This window comes from Bombina bombina, chromosome 2 (assembly GCF_027579735.1).
Source record: "Bombina bombina isolate aBomBom1 chromosome 2, aBomBom1.pri, whole genome shotgun sequence".
In the NCBI taxonomy this organism is placed as follows: domain Eukaryota; kingdom Metazoa; phylum Chordata; class Amphibia; order Anura; family Bombinatoridae; genus Bombina; species Bombina bombina.
In genome coordinates, this window is record NC_069500.1 from 1,213,032,334 (window position 1) to 1,213,050,717 (window position 18,384).

Genomic DNA, 18,384 nt, shown 5'->3' on the forward strand with positions numbered 1-18,384 from the left:
TGCACAGGGCTGCTGTTGCACGGAGGGCTGCTGCAGGGATCTCTTCTGCAGGGGGGGCTTCTTCAGGGGGGGAAGGTTTAGTGATATCTTCCAGTTCTCCCCGAGGCCTATTCGTGCTGTGTTTCCTCCTCTCCGGCCTCAGACTCTGTATATTTAAAAATTAAAGAAATAGAGATATTAGCACAGTTCCAAAGAAAGATGTAAATGTTATATTTGAAAGTGTATTAATAAAGCTGCCTTCGTAATTCAATTGTAACCAAAAACAATCAATACGATTTACGTATTTGCAAACCCGTCTTTCGGATATCTAGATGGTCAATATGAATGTGTTTTTGCGTGCTATTATCTATTTAAATGCACACCTAATCTGTAGACTAGATACTAATGTGATGGCTTTTGTTCAAATCCAACTTTCTCAAGGTAATTCTGAATGAGTTTCTGTAATAATGTTGAAAAAAAGAGTAATTGCGTTAGTCATAGCCCTAATTTCTTTTGCGTGTGGATGGGTTATGAGGTGGATGTAAAGAGATTATTAAATGAGCTTACCAGCAGATGAGAGGCGCAGGTTCCCGGTATCAATTCCTCCTTCGATACCGACTATGGCCACCTCGGAGGGGTTTGGACGCAGCATGTCCTCCCAGCGGCTGTACACAAATGTCTGTTCCGGCCCGCCACCGGTCCCTGCATGGTATTCATTCTCCCTTGCAATCTTCTTCTTGAGTTCACTTCTGCAGTCCCGGTAGCGGTGCTCTATTGATTTGACATCCCTCTTGAATTCCCCCACTGCGTTGAATACATCCGTGATCTCCAGCCACAACTTTTTCTTCTCTGAAGGGGTGGCCTTCGGTGCCTGCAGCCTCCTAGCCCACTCCATATAGGCTGCTATAAGGACCTCCTTTTCCTCCGTGGTATACCTCTCCTTCCCGTTATGTTGTCCGGACTGTAATGCACCGTCTGCGCTCCTGCTCTACACCACTGGGCCCAGCCACTTGTTCATCTTCAACAATGTGGCTGGGCCCACCCTGACCTCTCCCCCTCTCTAGTTCCTCTCCCTGTCCCTCTCTCCTGCATAACCTGCTCCCTAATCTGTTGACTAACATGCTGCATAATAAGCTCTAAGAGATCCGCGCTGATCTTCTGCCTCGGCTCTCCCATAGCCCTCCTTCCCGCCGTACTTGTTTCAAATGTGAAAGTGCCCAAATGAAAGGTGGTCAAAATAATGAACTTAAAAAAGTTCTCAAATTGTGAATGTTATTAAAAAAAATAGGGTAAGGGGTATTAATTAACAGACAAACGTATAAAAAAAGGAGTAAATGAGGGCATGTAAACAATAAATTGGTGTAAATCAAACAAATTCTAACTATGGGATGGGTATGGGATTAAAGGGAATGGGATATGGAGTTTATGTGTGTCAATGTAGTGCTACTGATATGTGTATTTATGTTTTGAATGTGTTTGCGTGTAAATGTGTTTATGCAATGTACAAAAAAACAGCACTTGCACACTCACCCAAACTCTCACAAACTCTCCCTCACTAACTCTCACTCACTCTCTCTCTTTTACTAACTCGCTAACTCTCAGAAACCTCCATCGCCTAGACCTGCACCTATCTCCAAAAAGCAATACAGTAAAAAAAAAAAAACATGCTTAGACCGTGCTTATATTCCCTATGTAAATGGTTAATGATGTACCGGTTTGCAAAGTAAAGGAGGTCCAGGTGTGCTTTAGTTTTGATTTGCATGTGTGCAATGTGGAGTAGTAGATTTTGCGCATGCTCATATCGAGTTTCTAAATGCACATATGTATTTCTGGAATGTCAATAATGATGATGTAATAGTGATCGTTTTGCATGACATTCTCCTAATTTAGTATCCCAAAATCTAAATGCTGATTTCTGTTTGTATCATATTTGTTAAGTATTGTAAATGTGTTTTTTTTAAATAATGTTTCCTAATCGGCATTGCGAATGTTTTGTTTGTGTATCAGTGTGCAATTCTTGTTTCATGTTGTTTTGTTCTGTGATGCAGATCGCAACGTATTTGGATAATCCTTGTTTAGTGTAAATGTTGTGTAGTATTTGTTGTAAAGGATTGTGAATGTTGAATGCGTATGTGCTATGTTGTGTGAGCGATTGTTCTTTGTACATTTGATCTGATTCTTTTTCGTGTTCATTATGTTGTATGCGTAATATGACAGAGCAGTGTGTAGTTCTCGCGATATCGAGTGTTAGATGAAAAATCTGTCTATTCTTCAGTTTGCATTGATCTCTATGGGAGAATCCATTACGTGTCCATGATTATGCTAGGGAAATAAACGCGGTACTCGTATCACCGCAATGGGTAACGAGGTTCTTTTCAGACTTGTAATACCGACGTTATGAAAAGTGCGCAATGAAAATAACATATGCTCTATTTGCGAGCAGCCATAACGCCACAACTCGTAATCTAGCTGAATATGCTTTCTGTCTCAATGAAGAAGAAAACAAGTACAGTAGAATCTCAATTATCCGGAACTCAAGCAACCGGCACTCTTAAGCAACCGGAAAAAAAAAATGTTAGTGCATAAAATGTTATAGCATATACGTGAGCATAAATGTGCTAAAGAAACAGTCCGGATCTGTTTAAACAGCAGGAGCTGCGGTAGCTGCATTAAATAGAGCGATAGACACACTTATCTGCTAAGTAATAGGGACAGAATACAGGTATACCGCTGCACTTACGATTGCATCAGCTTGCATTGAGCCGTTCTGGGAATTTGTTACTGATTAAGCATCCTGTTGAAGCCTCATACGATACGTATATCCTGTCTAGTGTGCGCCTCTAACCGGCTCCTGCCCATGTGATCCATTAGAGAACTAGTTAGACATATTTTTAATAGTGACTCTCAAGCAACCGGAAATACACTTATCCGGAATATACCAATCCCCATGGGTGCCGGTTAATTGAGATTCTACTGTACATTTAAAGGGTCAGTAAATTCATAGTTAAGAAAATTTAAGGCAATGTTCATTGGTAGCATTAAATTGAAACCACATTATTTATTTTCAATAAATATTCATATTTAGATGTTTTATTTAATCTTACTTTTTTGTCTGCAACCGTTAATTGCCGTTCGTTCTCCAACCCCTCGATGACATATCTAAGATGGGCGGTATAGAGAAATTCTGTTCTTCCAACATGCAAAATATTTACACGTCCACATTTCCTCCCACTAAAGCTCACTCACGCTTGTCTCTACAGAGCGGCTGTTGCGTCTTATCAAGAATCGACTGCGCATGCATGCTCTCTTATACCTGATGTTCTAAGCATCGATCGCTTCACGGGAACGTCGTAAGTTGCGCATGCGCAAACCTATGTAAAGAAGAAAGCAGGAAATAATGATGTCAACGTTGCGCGTTCACAAATCTTGTTCAAAGCGCGACAGCTATTTTTACAATAGGTGGATGGAAATTACTTACAAATATTAAAAAGAAAACGGCGAAGCGGTAGGCGGACAGTTAACATACAAGGGGGCAAAGATTTGGGATCAAATTAATAGGCTAAAAAATTAATTATTTAAAAAGTAATGAATGAAACTTATGTTTAATACATAATGCAAATGTAAATTTGAAGTTTAAATTTCGGAGTATACTGTCCCTTTAATGTTCTATTAATTACAAGTGCATTGTAACGTAGTGTATGGTCCCTTCAGTAACATTTAAATAATGTCTTCTTGAAAGAAAAAAATGGAGTATGTTGGATATTCCATATGCATGAAAGAAATTTGTGTAATCCATGTTAGGAGATTTCTTTCAAAAGACAAAATGATTGGTTTGACACTGAATTCTGATTCCTGGGATGAACACATCGTATGTCTAAGACTGTAGTTTACCCTCCGGTGTAATCTTGTCTCACTATTTTGCTTCCATTCTTTACTTCTTTCTTAATTTTAACACAACTTGGCTCTTAACCTCTACGTCTGTCTGTTTTTAGAACATTTCTCTCCTCCCCGAGGGTGGAGTTTGCACCCTGTCGTTCACCGTACTACTCGCTCAGGAAGTGGGGGCTTATTATTCAGACACAAGAGTCCCACGTGTGTGCGCTGCTATGGAGTTTGAGGAGCTGGGTATCCGTGAAGAGTGTGGGGTGTTTGGCTGCATCGCATCAGACAAGTGGCCCACACAGTTGGATGTGCCCCATGTCATCACGCTGGGGCTGGTGGGATTGCAGCACAGGTAAATAAGTTAGATGCGTAGGTACAAATGCATCCGAACGTATGATGCTTCTATTCGTTGGATGATGCTGCGTCATTACTGGGTACACAAATGCATTTGTATCCAACCAACAATCTGTCCATCTCGCTTTCAGAACTCGTTTATCTGAGCTATGCTCATGCGTAGTTAAATGTCTCTTTATATTACTTGTGTTTGCAAATATGTTACGTTGCTGCCCCCTATATAACCCGTATTATTCAAAGTCCATCTGTTGTCAACAGGGTTTTGTTCCCTCTTTAATGTATATAGATTTACCCCTTTATTCCTCACTATAGAATATAGTTCTACCCGTTATATAGCTACAGGTAGTATATTTACATCATTTCAATAGGGAATGTATTTATTAAAAAAAAAAATCTGTAATAAAAACGTTTATTCTATTTCTCTTTTCCCATGAAGTGTTTGTTAGCTGTTCACATGTTGTAAAATCCTTTATTTTCTTCCGTTTTTTTTTTTTTAAATTTAAAACAATGACAGGAGTGCCCAAGGTGGCAACCAAGTCAACTTTGCTGGCTCTTCGGGCTACCACCAAACTGCTTGGTTTAATTGGCTGCAATTTTTATGAATCCATTTTGTATATATCAGAAATTAAATGTGTTAGTCCCATTTGCAACACACACACACATATTACTTTGTAGACACATTAAAAAAATAAATCTGATATCGCTAAGAATTGCCGTTGTTCTGTTGTGTTTGCCTACTGCGTTACGTTTGCCTACCTACGTAATGCTTAAAGGGACACTGTACCCAAAAATTTAATTTCGTGATTCAGATTGAGCATGAAATTTCAAGCAAATTTCGAATTTACTCCTATTATCAAATTATCTTCATTCTCTTGGTATCTTTATTTGAAATGCAAGAATGTAAGTTTAGATGCCGGCCCATTTTTGGTGAACAACCTGGGTTGTCCGTGCTGATTGGTGGATAAATTCATCCACCAATAAAAAAGTGCTGTCCAGAGTACTGAAACCAAAAAAAAGCTTAGATGCCTTATTTTTTTAAAAAATGATAGCAAGAGAACGAAGAAAAATTGATAATAGGAGTAAATTAGAAAGTTGCTTAAAATTGCATGCTCTTTCTGAATTACAAATGAACAAATTTGGGTTCAGTGTCCCTTTAAGGTCACGCCTACAATAAACTTGCTAATACCCTTTGCACGCGTGTGCTCACTGCCGCAGTCGTCAAATATTAGAACACAAGGCCTTTAATAAACTTGCAAATACCCCTTGCACACATGCGCTCACTGCCGCAGTCGGCAAATATTATAGTACACCGTCCACAATTTTGGCACTAGCTGGGGACATCAATATACTGTATCAGTGCCAAAAAAGGCTTCCTACAACTGTGTTCTTTTATTTTGTATAGTGAATATGAATATACTGATGTATTTGATTAAAGGAGTGAACGTATTTAAATAAAACAGACATAATATAAATAGTTAAAAAATGGGCATGTATTAGTGTTTCATCATGAAAGGGAATGTTTGTAACTATTTATATTATGTCTGCTTTATTGAAATACGTTGACTCCTTTAATCAATTACATCTGTATAATAATATTCAATATACTGAATAAAAGAACATATTGCATATTGCCTTTTTTTGCCACTGATATTTTCATGTCCTCAGCTAGTGCTAAAATTGTGGACCGTGTTCTGTAATATTTGCCGACTGCGGCAGTGAGTGCATGCGTGCATAGAGTATTTGCAAGTTTATTGTAGGTAGGCAAACATAACAGAACACCCTTACTACAAGTAGAAAAAAAAAACTTCTTTCTGAATGTCTATAACTATGAACTACATAGCATCACAATTATCACTGAGGTTCCTATCAACCGGAATTAGTCACTAGTCAGACTAGTTTAGTTTGCCCTGTGTTCTATATGTGAAAAGACACATTTCTCACTTTTGTATCCTAGAGTCTTTTTTATTAAAGGGTATTCCAGCCCAAAATTATTATTTATGTATTTGCAATATACATGTTTTAGCAAAAATGCTTCTAATAAAAGCTAAAGCTGTTCCCAAAGTGTATTTAGGTATGCTCCATGCACCAACATTTTAAAGCAGTACCTGCTCAGAGAGCTTAAAGGGACAGTCAACACCAAAATTGTTATTGTTTGAAAACATAAATAACGCATTTATTACCCATTCCCCTGCTTTGCACAACCAACATTGTTATATTAACCCTTTGAGTGCTAAGCACTTTCCCACCTGGGTGCTAATATTTTCTAAGGTTGTTTTTATTTTTTTACATTTTTGAAAAAACATCTTTTTTTCTTTTCAGACCCCCAAGACTTACACTATTGGAAAGATTATGTGATTCTCTTTCCAACAGTGGGTCTTGGGGGTCTGTAGCTGCTTAGATGCCTGAGATACAGGCTTCTAAGCAGCATGCCCCCTCCTCCTATACATAACATTGTTAAGTATAAATAAAGTTGCACAGTGACATCACGTTATTGCGCGTGACGTCACTGCGCATCACGTGAAGCCCCGGCGATGCCTGTCACTCTACAGGCACGATCGCCGGGGTAGGAGCATTTAGGAGCCCCCAGATCTCCCTCAAGGTGGGAGAGTGCTCATGAAGTGAGAAACTCTGTGACGGCTCAGAGCCGTCAGCACTCAAAGGGTTAATATACTTTATAACATTTAACCTCTAAATTTCTGCCTGTTTCTAAGCCAATACAGACAGCCTTTTATCTCATGCTTTTTTATTTGCTTTTCACAACAGGAGACTGCTAGTTCATGTGGGCCATATAGATAGGCTTACCATAATTTTTAGAGGTGAAACTAGGACCATCTGGAGCGGTGCCAGTGGGGTGTGTGGTCAGGGGTGTGGTGATTGTCGACCGGAACTGATTGTCCAGAGAGGCTTGCTATACAGAGACAGATATGGTAAATAGCCCTATAATTAGTAATTAACCTTTGTGATCACTGCCTATCGTAGATCACAGCTTTTGCTAAGCAGTTCCCCAGAATGAGTTCTATCTGCACAAGCTCATTATTACACAGCATTGCACCATATAATATGCCAGGCGTGAAATGTCCCCATTACAGAGCAGCACCCAATGCACATATTACAGAGATAATGCGTAACTTACAACAGTCACTTACCTAGTACACAGACTCCGCACACGTGTGAACACTTAACCTGGAAGTGATCTGCTAAGGCAAAGGTCATATAACAAGATGGCGGCACTCTGTCACTGCTGCTATGGAAACGACTAAGCATACAGTGGAAATGTTGTCTAATGTTCACATAGCTTTATTGTAAACATAACGCACCTGTGCACTGTACACATAGGATAAAAAAAGTTACATATATAACTATTTACATAGTGTCTGCTACTGAGCACATGTAGCTGCTGCTACAGCAATGCCTGCTCAGTGACCAGCAGTAGCCCTTGGCTTGCAGTCTGATGCTCATTATGTGACCGCAAAGCCATGTGTACCAGGAAAATACCCTGCCCTAGTCACTGACTCTGCTGGGGTTAATGTGTCACCCGGGGCGGACTGTTAGCATCTTGCTACAATGGCAACTGCATGTCCCATAGTGCTGTGTACCTCATATGCTGCCTACCCTCACGCTTGCTGCACATCATGTAACTGATGTCACTCACTTCTGCGCTATTCAGCTTCACAGTGTCACTGACAGTAAATAAAGATTGTCAAGCAGTCAGTAAGGCACATGGACAGAATGGACCCAAAACTGTCCGTTTACGAAGTATTTTACCGGACAAAAAACAGAAATACCAGACTGTCCATTTAAATACCAGACACCAGGCAAACTGGGACAGAATGAACAATCGGGTGGGACTTCTGGTAAGTCTACATATAGATAACTGATCTCACGTCCATGGGTTATGGATGACACTGCACTTTTTGGCTAAAATGCAAGTCAATAGATCATAAATAAATAGCTATGTGATCAGGGGGCTGTCAAAATAGGCTTAGATACAAGGTAATCACAGAGGTTAAAAGTATATTAATATAACCATGTTGGTTATGCAAAACTAGGGAATGGGTAATAAAGGGATTATCTATCTTTTTAAACAAAATACAATTTTTGGAGTTGACTGTCCCTTTAACCCCTTGAGTGCTAATGACGGCTCTGAGCCGTCACAAAGTTTCCCACTCTGGTGCTAATGACGGCTCAGAGCCGTCACTAGCACTCTCCCAACTTGAGGGAGATCTGGGGGCTCCCACCCGCTCCTGCCCCGGCGATCGGTGCTGCATAATGACAGGCATCGCCGGGGCTTCCCGTTTTGCGTGGTGACGTCACACGCAATAACGTGATGACGTCACTGCGCAACTTTATTTAACATTAACAATGTTAAATATAGGAGCAGGGGGCATGCTGCTTAGAAGCCTGTATCTCAGGCATCTAAGCAGCTACAGACCCCCAAGACCCACCGTTGGAAAGGTAAGTCTTGGGGATCTGAAATAAATTAAAAGAAAAGTACAAAAAAAATATTTTTAAAAATATTAAATAAAAAACCCTTTAAAAAAGCCTTAGCACTCAAAGGGTTAAAGGGAAAGTCTACACCTTAGTCATCTTAAAGTCTTACCTTAGATTAAGCTGCAAATATCCTCCTGCACCCTTTCTATATCACGCAGCAGTAACAGTAAAAAAAGTTATTTTAAAATGAATAGTGTTTCTGGCCAGTTTGAAATGACTGCCAAGCTCAGCCTATGATGACATCACAATCTGGGCTGCATCTAGGGTCTTTGCTGAATAGCATTTGTCAGTATATGGCCGGGTTATAATACAATATATTTAATTATTCTTTAAAACAAACCCCCAATAAAATGCATATACAAAACAATTAAAATTAATGTAAATTCCTAAATTCTTTATATTAGTTAAAATTTATAGACACAATGAATTATATTTATAGGAACCAGGTTATGAATCAAACGATACACGTTTATGCTGTTATATGCTATACAAAGATCATAAAAATTACCTTATTCACAATAATCTCCCAAATCAGAGTTGCATTTAAATATCACAATGAGAGATACCAAGGTATGGTTTATTAACTTACAGACAAATATACTTAAGCTATTTTGCCCACAAATGATTCTATACAACTCTAATTAAGACACCAGAAGTTATATATATATTCTTAATGTAAACAGCCAGTTTATATGCCAATTTATCTAAGCTGAAATAAATTCTTAATTATCTACAATTAAGACAAATTCTAAAATATATTTATATGGCTACAATTATAAATTACTTGGCAAGCAAAATATTAGTTTTAAATTACACAGGATTATGAATGCAAGCTAAAATATAAAGTGCCCTTTTAAAATTACTAACTGCAATTTAGTTATAGTTACCAAATACCTTTTGATTTAAATATTAAAAATATAGAACAGTCATACATCACCAACATGAACCAATTCAGTATTCCAATCTTTTTCAAGTAGATTCAGATCACCTGATATGAAGAAAGGTTATTGCATAGATCAAGAAGTTAGTCTCAGATTTTTGCTTAAAGTGATTGTGTCCCAAGTATGGCAGCCAGTTATTCAATCACAAGTTTCAGCAGACAAAAAATACTTTTTTTCTATCTCTCTCCTTGCATTGAGGTTATATCATGTGATATAACACGCCTTTTTTTATTCTTATTGTAATCATTGGTGATTATTTGGACATGCCCCACGGTGCTTGTCCCTCTCATTGGTTATTTGGGAGACGCCTCCCTGATTGGCTCATTTGGCTCTGCATGTGTTCCAATAGTTAATTTATTTGGCTGTCATACCAGTTTTAATCCCCTAGTGGGCAGCAGACAACCGCAAATGCAGATCTCATCATCAATATTGCTAACAATTTAATACATCCTTATAAAGTGATTTTTTAACATACTATAACTTTTTGCATTAATAAACCTCTCTTGTCAGCATCTATATTTAATTTAGCATAACATAAATGTGCAATTTGACACCAGACACCAGTATTTTATCAATTTCTCTGATAAAATAGAAGATTTCCATGTTTATGGCTAATATTCATAGGACATCTTGCTGTCTGTAAAATAAAGAAACAAATGTTGTTAAAAATGTCAAACATTTATACATCTATTTGCAGTATTTATCAAGCTCAGCAAATATTTATCTAATATGTTATTATTAGTCACTGCTTTTTAGGTCCACAAATACACTTTTTTATACAGTATTTAAAATTATACAGGCTGCATTTTAAAAATGAATTTAACAGCTGCAAACTCACATGTGTCTCTGTTTAGCTATTTTTTTAAAAAATTGAGACGTATGTCTGAACTTCGTTTATTCAAAACTCAATAGGGGTCACTTAACATCTAGGTGATATTTAGTCATTTCTCCAGCTAGACTTTTTTTTTCCGGAATCTAATTAAGCTTCAAACGAAATCCAGTGAGCCATGGTGTTAAATTATCCCGTGTGTCTGTTAGTGAAAGTTGGCACATGCTTCTCCCAGATCAGAATGTATATTGAGAATTTTCAAAGGGCTTCTGAGCATATTTTCCACCAAAACACAGACTATTGGCTCCATCAACCCAGGGGTTTGTGCTGTTTAATGAGACAGATGCTCTTTTTTGAACTCTTAGATGCGATGTTAATCAGGAGAAATGTATCTTATGTCTGATCTAAGATTTGGAATACACAGAATGTATTCAGTGATAAAATGAGCATGCTCAAACTTGCTATTTGAGAGATTTTATTTATATATATATATATATATATATATATATATATAATTAGTGTGTGTGTGTGTGTATTGTCCACTGACATAATTCCCCCTTCCAATTTTAAATAGATGTAGGACACATGTATTTGAATTGGCTTAAAGTCAGCGGTACTTGGTGAGTGTGTTGACAGTATGCATCATAGACAGCCTTCTATGAAGAGAGTCCGTTTTTTTTGAGCCCTCATGCTCATTGCTAGGTATCTTTTAAACTACAATGTTTCTTTTAGTGCATTTGGGTATTTGGCATTTCATTCTCCCTCTATGACTTGTAGTTGGGATCTAGGATGGTACGCTCGCAAGTGATTAATATGGACCCATTTATCCATAAAAGTATCGTTTTTAGGGATCCTAATTTTATTGGCAACGGGAGATATTTTGTCAGTAACGACAAAAGTACCCTTCCATGATGGAAGAAATTTCTTCTCCTTAACCTGATCTCTTGCAAAGTTATAAAGATAACCTTTATCATTTATTTCATATTCCATTTTGGACGTTTTGAGATCATAATAGGTTTTAGTGGCAGTTGCGGACTTCTCTAAGTTCCTTTGAGCAAAGGCATATTGCAGGAGCTTCCTTAGGTTTTCCACATATTGATGCGTATTGGCGGCGTTTATCAATTTCTGGTCTGATGTACGGTACAGTAGATACTGAGGTAGAACCATTCTTCTACCAGTCATCAATTCAAAAGACATCTTAGTAGCACTACTTGGAGTGGCTCTTAATGCCATTAGGACTAGAGGTAATTTTACATCCCAGTCTTTACCCGTTTCACTCACAAACTTTTTGAGTTTTTTTTCAATGGATTGGTTGTAATGCGCTACACCACCACTTGAGGCAGCTCTATATGCAATATGGAGCTTTCTTTTGACCCCTAGTATTTTCCACATTTTGGTCATCACTTCGCTAGTGAAGTAGGTTCACCGATCGGATTTGATTCGCTGGGGTAAACCAAATCTGGAAAACACGTGGTTGATGAGCATTACAACCAATCATTGACAGTCTGTTGAATCCAACTAGTGAGCCTTTTGTGATTTGATGCCATATGCAGCCTAGATCATGATGTTATCAGTGGGCTGAGCTTGGCAGCATATCAAAGTGGCCAGAAACTATATTAATTTTAAAATAACTTTTTTTTACCATTCCTGCTACATGATATAGAAAAGGTGCAGGGAGCTTTTTGCAGTTTAAAGGGACAGTAAACTTACAAACTAATGTTATATAATTCTGCACATAGTGTAGAATTATATAACATTAGCTTAGTGGCAGATTTATACATTAAAGGATTACAGAGAATTTTTCTTTAAAAGTTCATTTTTCCAGAACGCCGCTCCTTGCTCTACTGAGCGGGTATGATTTTTTTCCTCAGCGCATCTCGGCAACACTGTCTAGTCACAGCGTGCCCGGTCGCGCCATTAAACTGAATGTAGCTCGCTCCCGCTCTGGTCTAGTAGCGGGAGCGAGCTACATTCAGTTTAATGGCGCGACCGGATAAACCAGACCCGCTCAGTAGAGCAAGGAGCAGCGTTCTGGAAAAATTAACTTTAAAAAAAAATCAAAAAAAATCTCTGCAATCCTTTAATGCAGGGCTCGACAAACCCAGGAGCCTGGGAGCCACTGGCTCCTAGAATTTTACCCCTGGCTCCTAACTTTTTGGGTTATTATCCATATATCTATATATAAATCCAACTGTCTGGCTCCTAAAAATATTCTTACTGGCTCCTAATTTTTGAACATATTTGTCAACCGCTGCGTATAAATCTGCCACTAAGCCAATATTATATAATTCTGCACTATGTGCAGAATTATATAACGTTAGTTTGTAAGTTTACTGCCCCTTTAATCTAAGGTAAGACTTTAAGATGACCAAGGTGTAGACTGTCCCTTTAAGCTGCTTGTATCATTTGGTAATGACTGAATTTGCATCATTGCTGACATTGATACAAGTCCCACTGGCTATCTAAGCAGCTGCAGTATTTAAAATGCTTCTGCACTGAGAATATCTAGCTATGATGCACATGCAGGGAAAAATGTTAACACTAAAACAGTGATAACTTTAACTAGAAGCATTTTTGCCAATACATTTACTGTTTATTGCAAGTATGTTTCTATTCAAAGATGATTGTATCATTAAATGGTTATAGAGGCATGCCCTTACCCTCCCTAATAATTGATAGAATATTAACCAACGATCCATTTATTACTCATCCATTACTCAAATAACATCTGAAGCTCAATTAGGACAACTCAGTATATAAGACTTAACATTGCATTATTTATTCATTATAGCATTTTTGCTGAGAATCAATTAGAATACTTATATATAATGCACCTTTAGACTAAGATCTTTTTATGAAACTTGGGCGCACTCAAGATTCCTTTTTTGCCTATTAGATGCACAACCCATACAGTGTAAAGGTTTCACTGTATTTTTTAGTGTTTGGTGCATTTATCCTACAGCACTATCTACTGGGAAGTTAGGATATATTTCTCATCCGTGAGGATATATCACATTCAGCTAGATAACGAGAACAAAGCAAATTTGAAAATAGAAGTTAAGTGTCTTAAAATTACATCCTCTATCTGATTCTTGCAATTTTAATTTTGACTTTCCTATCTCTTTTACAATCACCTTGTCAAAGAGTATCAGCGCAAAGCCACATTGCTACAACAAATATACTTTGATGTAAATGATAAGGCAGGCTCTTCCCTGGCCAAGGCACTCAGACGGAAACAACTAAACACACATATACATACAATATTGGATGCATCAGGCCAAATACATAAAGACAGCAAGAATATTGCAGAGACATTCAGGCAGTACTATGAGAAACTGTATAACCTCCACAATGATTGCAGATAGGATGAAATAGATTCCTTTCCGACCTTCAACTGAGCACACTAGACATGGCAGACATTGAGTTTCTGGACTTGCTAGTTACACCCGAAGAAATTAAGATATCCATAAAAAATATGCCCAATGGTAAAAGCCCAGGACCGGATGGCCTTGGCATAAAATATTACTATTACAAGTCATACATGCATCATATGTTGGTTCTCCTTACATCTTTATTTAATTAATTTACATATACCCCTAGTTCTAGTCTCTACGGTCGCCAAAAAAGCTTTCAACAGAGTCCATTGGCGATTTTTAAAAACAGTCCTACACAAGATGAAATTAAGTAAAAATGTCATAGACCAAATTTTCACACTGTACCAAAACCCTACAGCATGGGTCAAGGTAAATGACCTTCTATCTGATAGCTTTTCTGATAGATTTTCTATCCGAAACGGTACAAGGCAATCCTCTTAGCCATCACCATGAAGCATTAGCTCAAAATATCCAAACTGACAAGCAAATATCATGAATTAGCTCCAAAACCTCTGAACACAAACTAGCTTTGACATATCCTTGACCAAAGCATTAACTATTTTCAGGTAATACGGATAGATTTCAAATTTCCATCTTAATTTAACTAAGTCTGAGCTACTTTATATTACATATAATCCTGAGACACTTGCTGGGAAATTGCAAAACTGTCCTTTTAAGAACACAACAATCCAAAATGAAATACTTGGGAATTTATCTTTCACCAGACCCACAAGAGGTGTTCCAATCTAACTTGAAAACACTCTAATTGCAGATTTGTCTAGCTGGAAAAGCAAATCTCCTGGGTGGGCCGGATCAACGTAATTTAAAATGTGTTACCTAGATTACTTTACTTGCTTCAGACTACACCTATCCCTTTACTGACAAACTATCTGCATATAATACAGAGCATCATAGAGCAATATATATACAGGGAGACATCAGACCTAGAATAACCAAGAAAACACTCTATTTACCTAAGGAAAAGGGGGGCCTTGGGGTACCCAATATACATACCTACAAACAGGCAATTGCCTTACACAGACTCCTAGACTGGTGCTATAATGACCATAACAAAAAGTGGGTACAACTGGACTGTGACATATTAGAAACAAACGCTGGCCTAACGGCTTGGCTCTCAGGAAAAGATAGACCAACATCAACCCACCCACTACTTTTAGACTTTTATACTAACTGGGACAAGATCCTACACACCTCAACAAACATATCCTCACAGTTCTCCCCACTGACACCTACCCATCAAAATCCTGCAGTGCCATGGAACCACAAAGAGAAAAGACCAGGTCAAAAAACACTCTTTAGGGATTGGACACTCTCAGCATTGATTGAAGGGAACAAGCTTAAACCTCTTAGTGAGATTAAAGAAATCATGCCCGATGCCAATATGAGCTGGCTCTCACACTCTCAACTTTATCATTTTTTCGCGACCCACAGGTATAAACACAACCTCACAAGACAAGTGACTCCCTTTTAAAAGCGTCTGTCTGCGAGATGCTCCTACAGCACACGCGATATCGCTTCTGTACAAACTCCTACTAGTAGAAGATACACACATCCTTCGTACACAAAAGCTTGGGAGAAGGAACTACAAACAGACATTGATTTCCAAGTTTGGCATGTAGCATTCCAGATCACAAAAAGATAATCGATTTCTACTAGGGAACAGGAGTCTAGCTACAAATTCCTATCTAGGTGGTATATTACCCCCTAGCAGGTTACAGCACATAAACAAAACAGCCTCTGGGAAGTGCTGGAGAGATTGCGGGGGGGGGGGGGGGGGACGTCCTGCTGGGATTGTCCTAGACTGGACACATATTGGGTGGGGATCCTTGAACACATAGAGATAGCAACAGGGAAATCACTACAGAACAGCCCCAAAACACTCCTATACCTTTCATAACCTAATCTTGAGTCAAAACAAGTAGAGCTTTGATGTTTATGTTAAACAGTGCCAAGATGCTTATCCCGAAACACAGGAAGTGACAGACTGCCCCAATGGGTGAGGACTCTGAAGAGACAGGTAGACACTCTAATACAGTGGTTCTCAACCTAAGTGACCTCAATGCCCGGTAAGTTTTAGCCAAACCGGTCCAGGGCCCGGTAAGCATCAAGAGTGGGTTGCAGTAGGTTTGGAATATTTATATATGTATATCATATTATCAGAGACTGTGTGTGTGTGTGTGTATATATATATATATATATATATATATATATATATATATATATATATATATATATATATATATATATATATATATATATAATGTATTTCTCTTTCTCTCCTCCCTCTGAGAAACACTGCTCTAATACACTTAGAAAGGTACCACCACATATGACAGGGGACAACAGACATACATGAACTCATGCTAGAACAGTGGACTAAATGCAAAAACCCTTCAGGGTAAGGAGTACCGGGGGTACTAGCTAGCAACAAAAAAGATAGCGAGATCTAGAACCTCCTTAAGCATACCTCCTGCATCACCCACCATCTAACCTAGATAACTCAAGATGCTCAGACAGCACGGTAAATGTGCTGGCTATAGTAAATAATTGGAACTTCTCTTAATCAATAGAGTAAAGATTATGAATCACAGATCACAAATTGGAACACACAACTGGTTGGGAGAACCATACCGTTCTGAAATGTTTTAAGAACCACTTTTTTTTTTTTTTTTTTTTTTTCGTCTCATATTTCCTTGTATATGTTTATTTAAATTGTGTTTACAATACCGCATGTGTCGGATTGCCCATATGGACAATGATTTTAAAGTGTCAGTAAACTTTAAAAATAATGTTATATAATTCTGCACATAGTGCAGAATTATATAATATTATATTAGCCAAACATTATAAAACCTAATGTACCCTATTCATTTTTTTTTAAAAAATGCTGTTTTACAGACCCGCTCTCTGTACTCTGCTGAGCGGGTCTGTTATATTTACTCAGCGCATCGGGCCAGCTGTATAGTCACAGCCCGCGCCATTATATACAGTGCAGCTTGCTCCTGCTGTCAGACAGAGCAGGAGCGAGCTGCACTTAGTGCTATGGCGCGGTCGGGCCGGGCTGTGACTATACAGCTGGCCTGATGCGCTGAGTAAATATAACAGACCCGCTCAGCAGAGTACAGAGAGCGGGTCTGTAAAACTGCGTTTTTTAAAAAAAAATGAATAGGGTACATTAGGTTTTATAAAGTTTGGCTAATATAATGTTATATAATTCTGCACTATGTGCAGAATTATATAACATTATTTTTAAGGTTTACTGTCCCTTTGAATAACCACTCAAATATAAGCACAACATTTTGAACAGTTTATAACATTTTGTATGATTTTCAATAAAGCTCCTTTGAAACAAAAGAAAATAAAGAAATTAGATATTATGTAAAACGTCTATTTTAAACATATCTAATTTCTTTATTTTCTTTTGTTTCAAAGGAGCTTTATTGAAAAATCATACAAAATGTTACAAACTGTTCAAAATGTTGTGCTTACATTTGAGTGGTTATTCAAAGGGACAGTAAACCTTAAAAATAATGTTATATAATTCTGCACATAGTGCAGAATTATATAATATTATATTAGCCAAACATTATAAAACCTAATGTACCCTATTCATTTTTTTTTAAAAAATGCTGTTTTACAGACCCGCTCTCTGTACTCTGCTGAGCGGGTCTGTTATATTTACTCAGCGCATCGGGCCAGCTGTATAGTCACAGCCCGCGCCATTATATACAGTGCAGCTCGCTCCTGCTGTCAGACAGAGCAGGAGCGAGCTGCACTTAGTGCTATGGAGCGGTCGGGCCGGGCTGTGACTATACAGCTGGCCTGATGCGCTGAGTAAATATAACAGACCCGCTCAGCAGAGTACAGAGAGCGGGTCTGTAAAACTGCGTTTTTTAAAAAAAAATGAATAGGGTACATTAGGTTTTATAAAGTTTGGCTAATATAATGTTATATAATTCTGCACTATGTGCAGAATTATATAACATTATTTTTAAGGTTTACTGTCCCTTTGAATAACCACTCAAATGTAAGCACAACATTTTGAACAGTTTGTAACATTTTGTATGATTTTCAATAAAGCTCCTTTGAAACAAAAGAAAATAAAGAAATTAGATATGTTTAAAATAGACGTTTTACATAATGTTTTGGGGAAAAATATATACACAGAAAGAGTCTTAACGTATTATAATGGTTTCTATTTTCATTCAGCCTCTACTGTGTATCCTGTTCTTACACAATAGCACACATTCCACGGTAAGGGGACACAACAGCAAATATACAATAGTCTACTATCCTCCCCTACTAAGAGTTATTTCTTTATGTGACATTAAAGGGACATGGAAATGTATTGTTTAATGCATCACTTGAGAGAGAGATACATTTTTGTGCATATTGAATAATGTAATTCACAAGGTATGTTCTCTGCAACCCATTAAAGGCAATTAGTGGGTATTACTGGAGACGTATTTCCTAGTGAATTTCTATCTACTCAGTTTTAAGGGGAACAGCTGAA

At 37.9% G+C, this 18,384-nt stretch overlaps 1 protein-coding gene across 1 annotated transcript in view; it reads left to right on the plus strand.

Moving 5' to 3' along the window:
• Positions 1-4,021: 4,021 nt before the first annotated feature.
• The window catches only part of LOC128650191 (amidophosphoribosyltransferase), a gene marked incomplete in the record, with an annotated part of 250,484 nt that continues 236,121 nt past the window's right edge, over positions 4,022-18,384 (plus strand). The window contains 1 exon segment of the mRNA XM_053703937.1: positions 4,022-4,213. Coding sequence (XP_053559912.1) covers positions 4,086-4,213 — 128 coding nt within the window.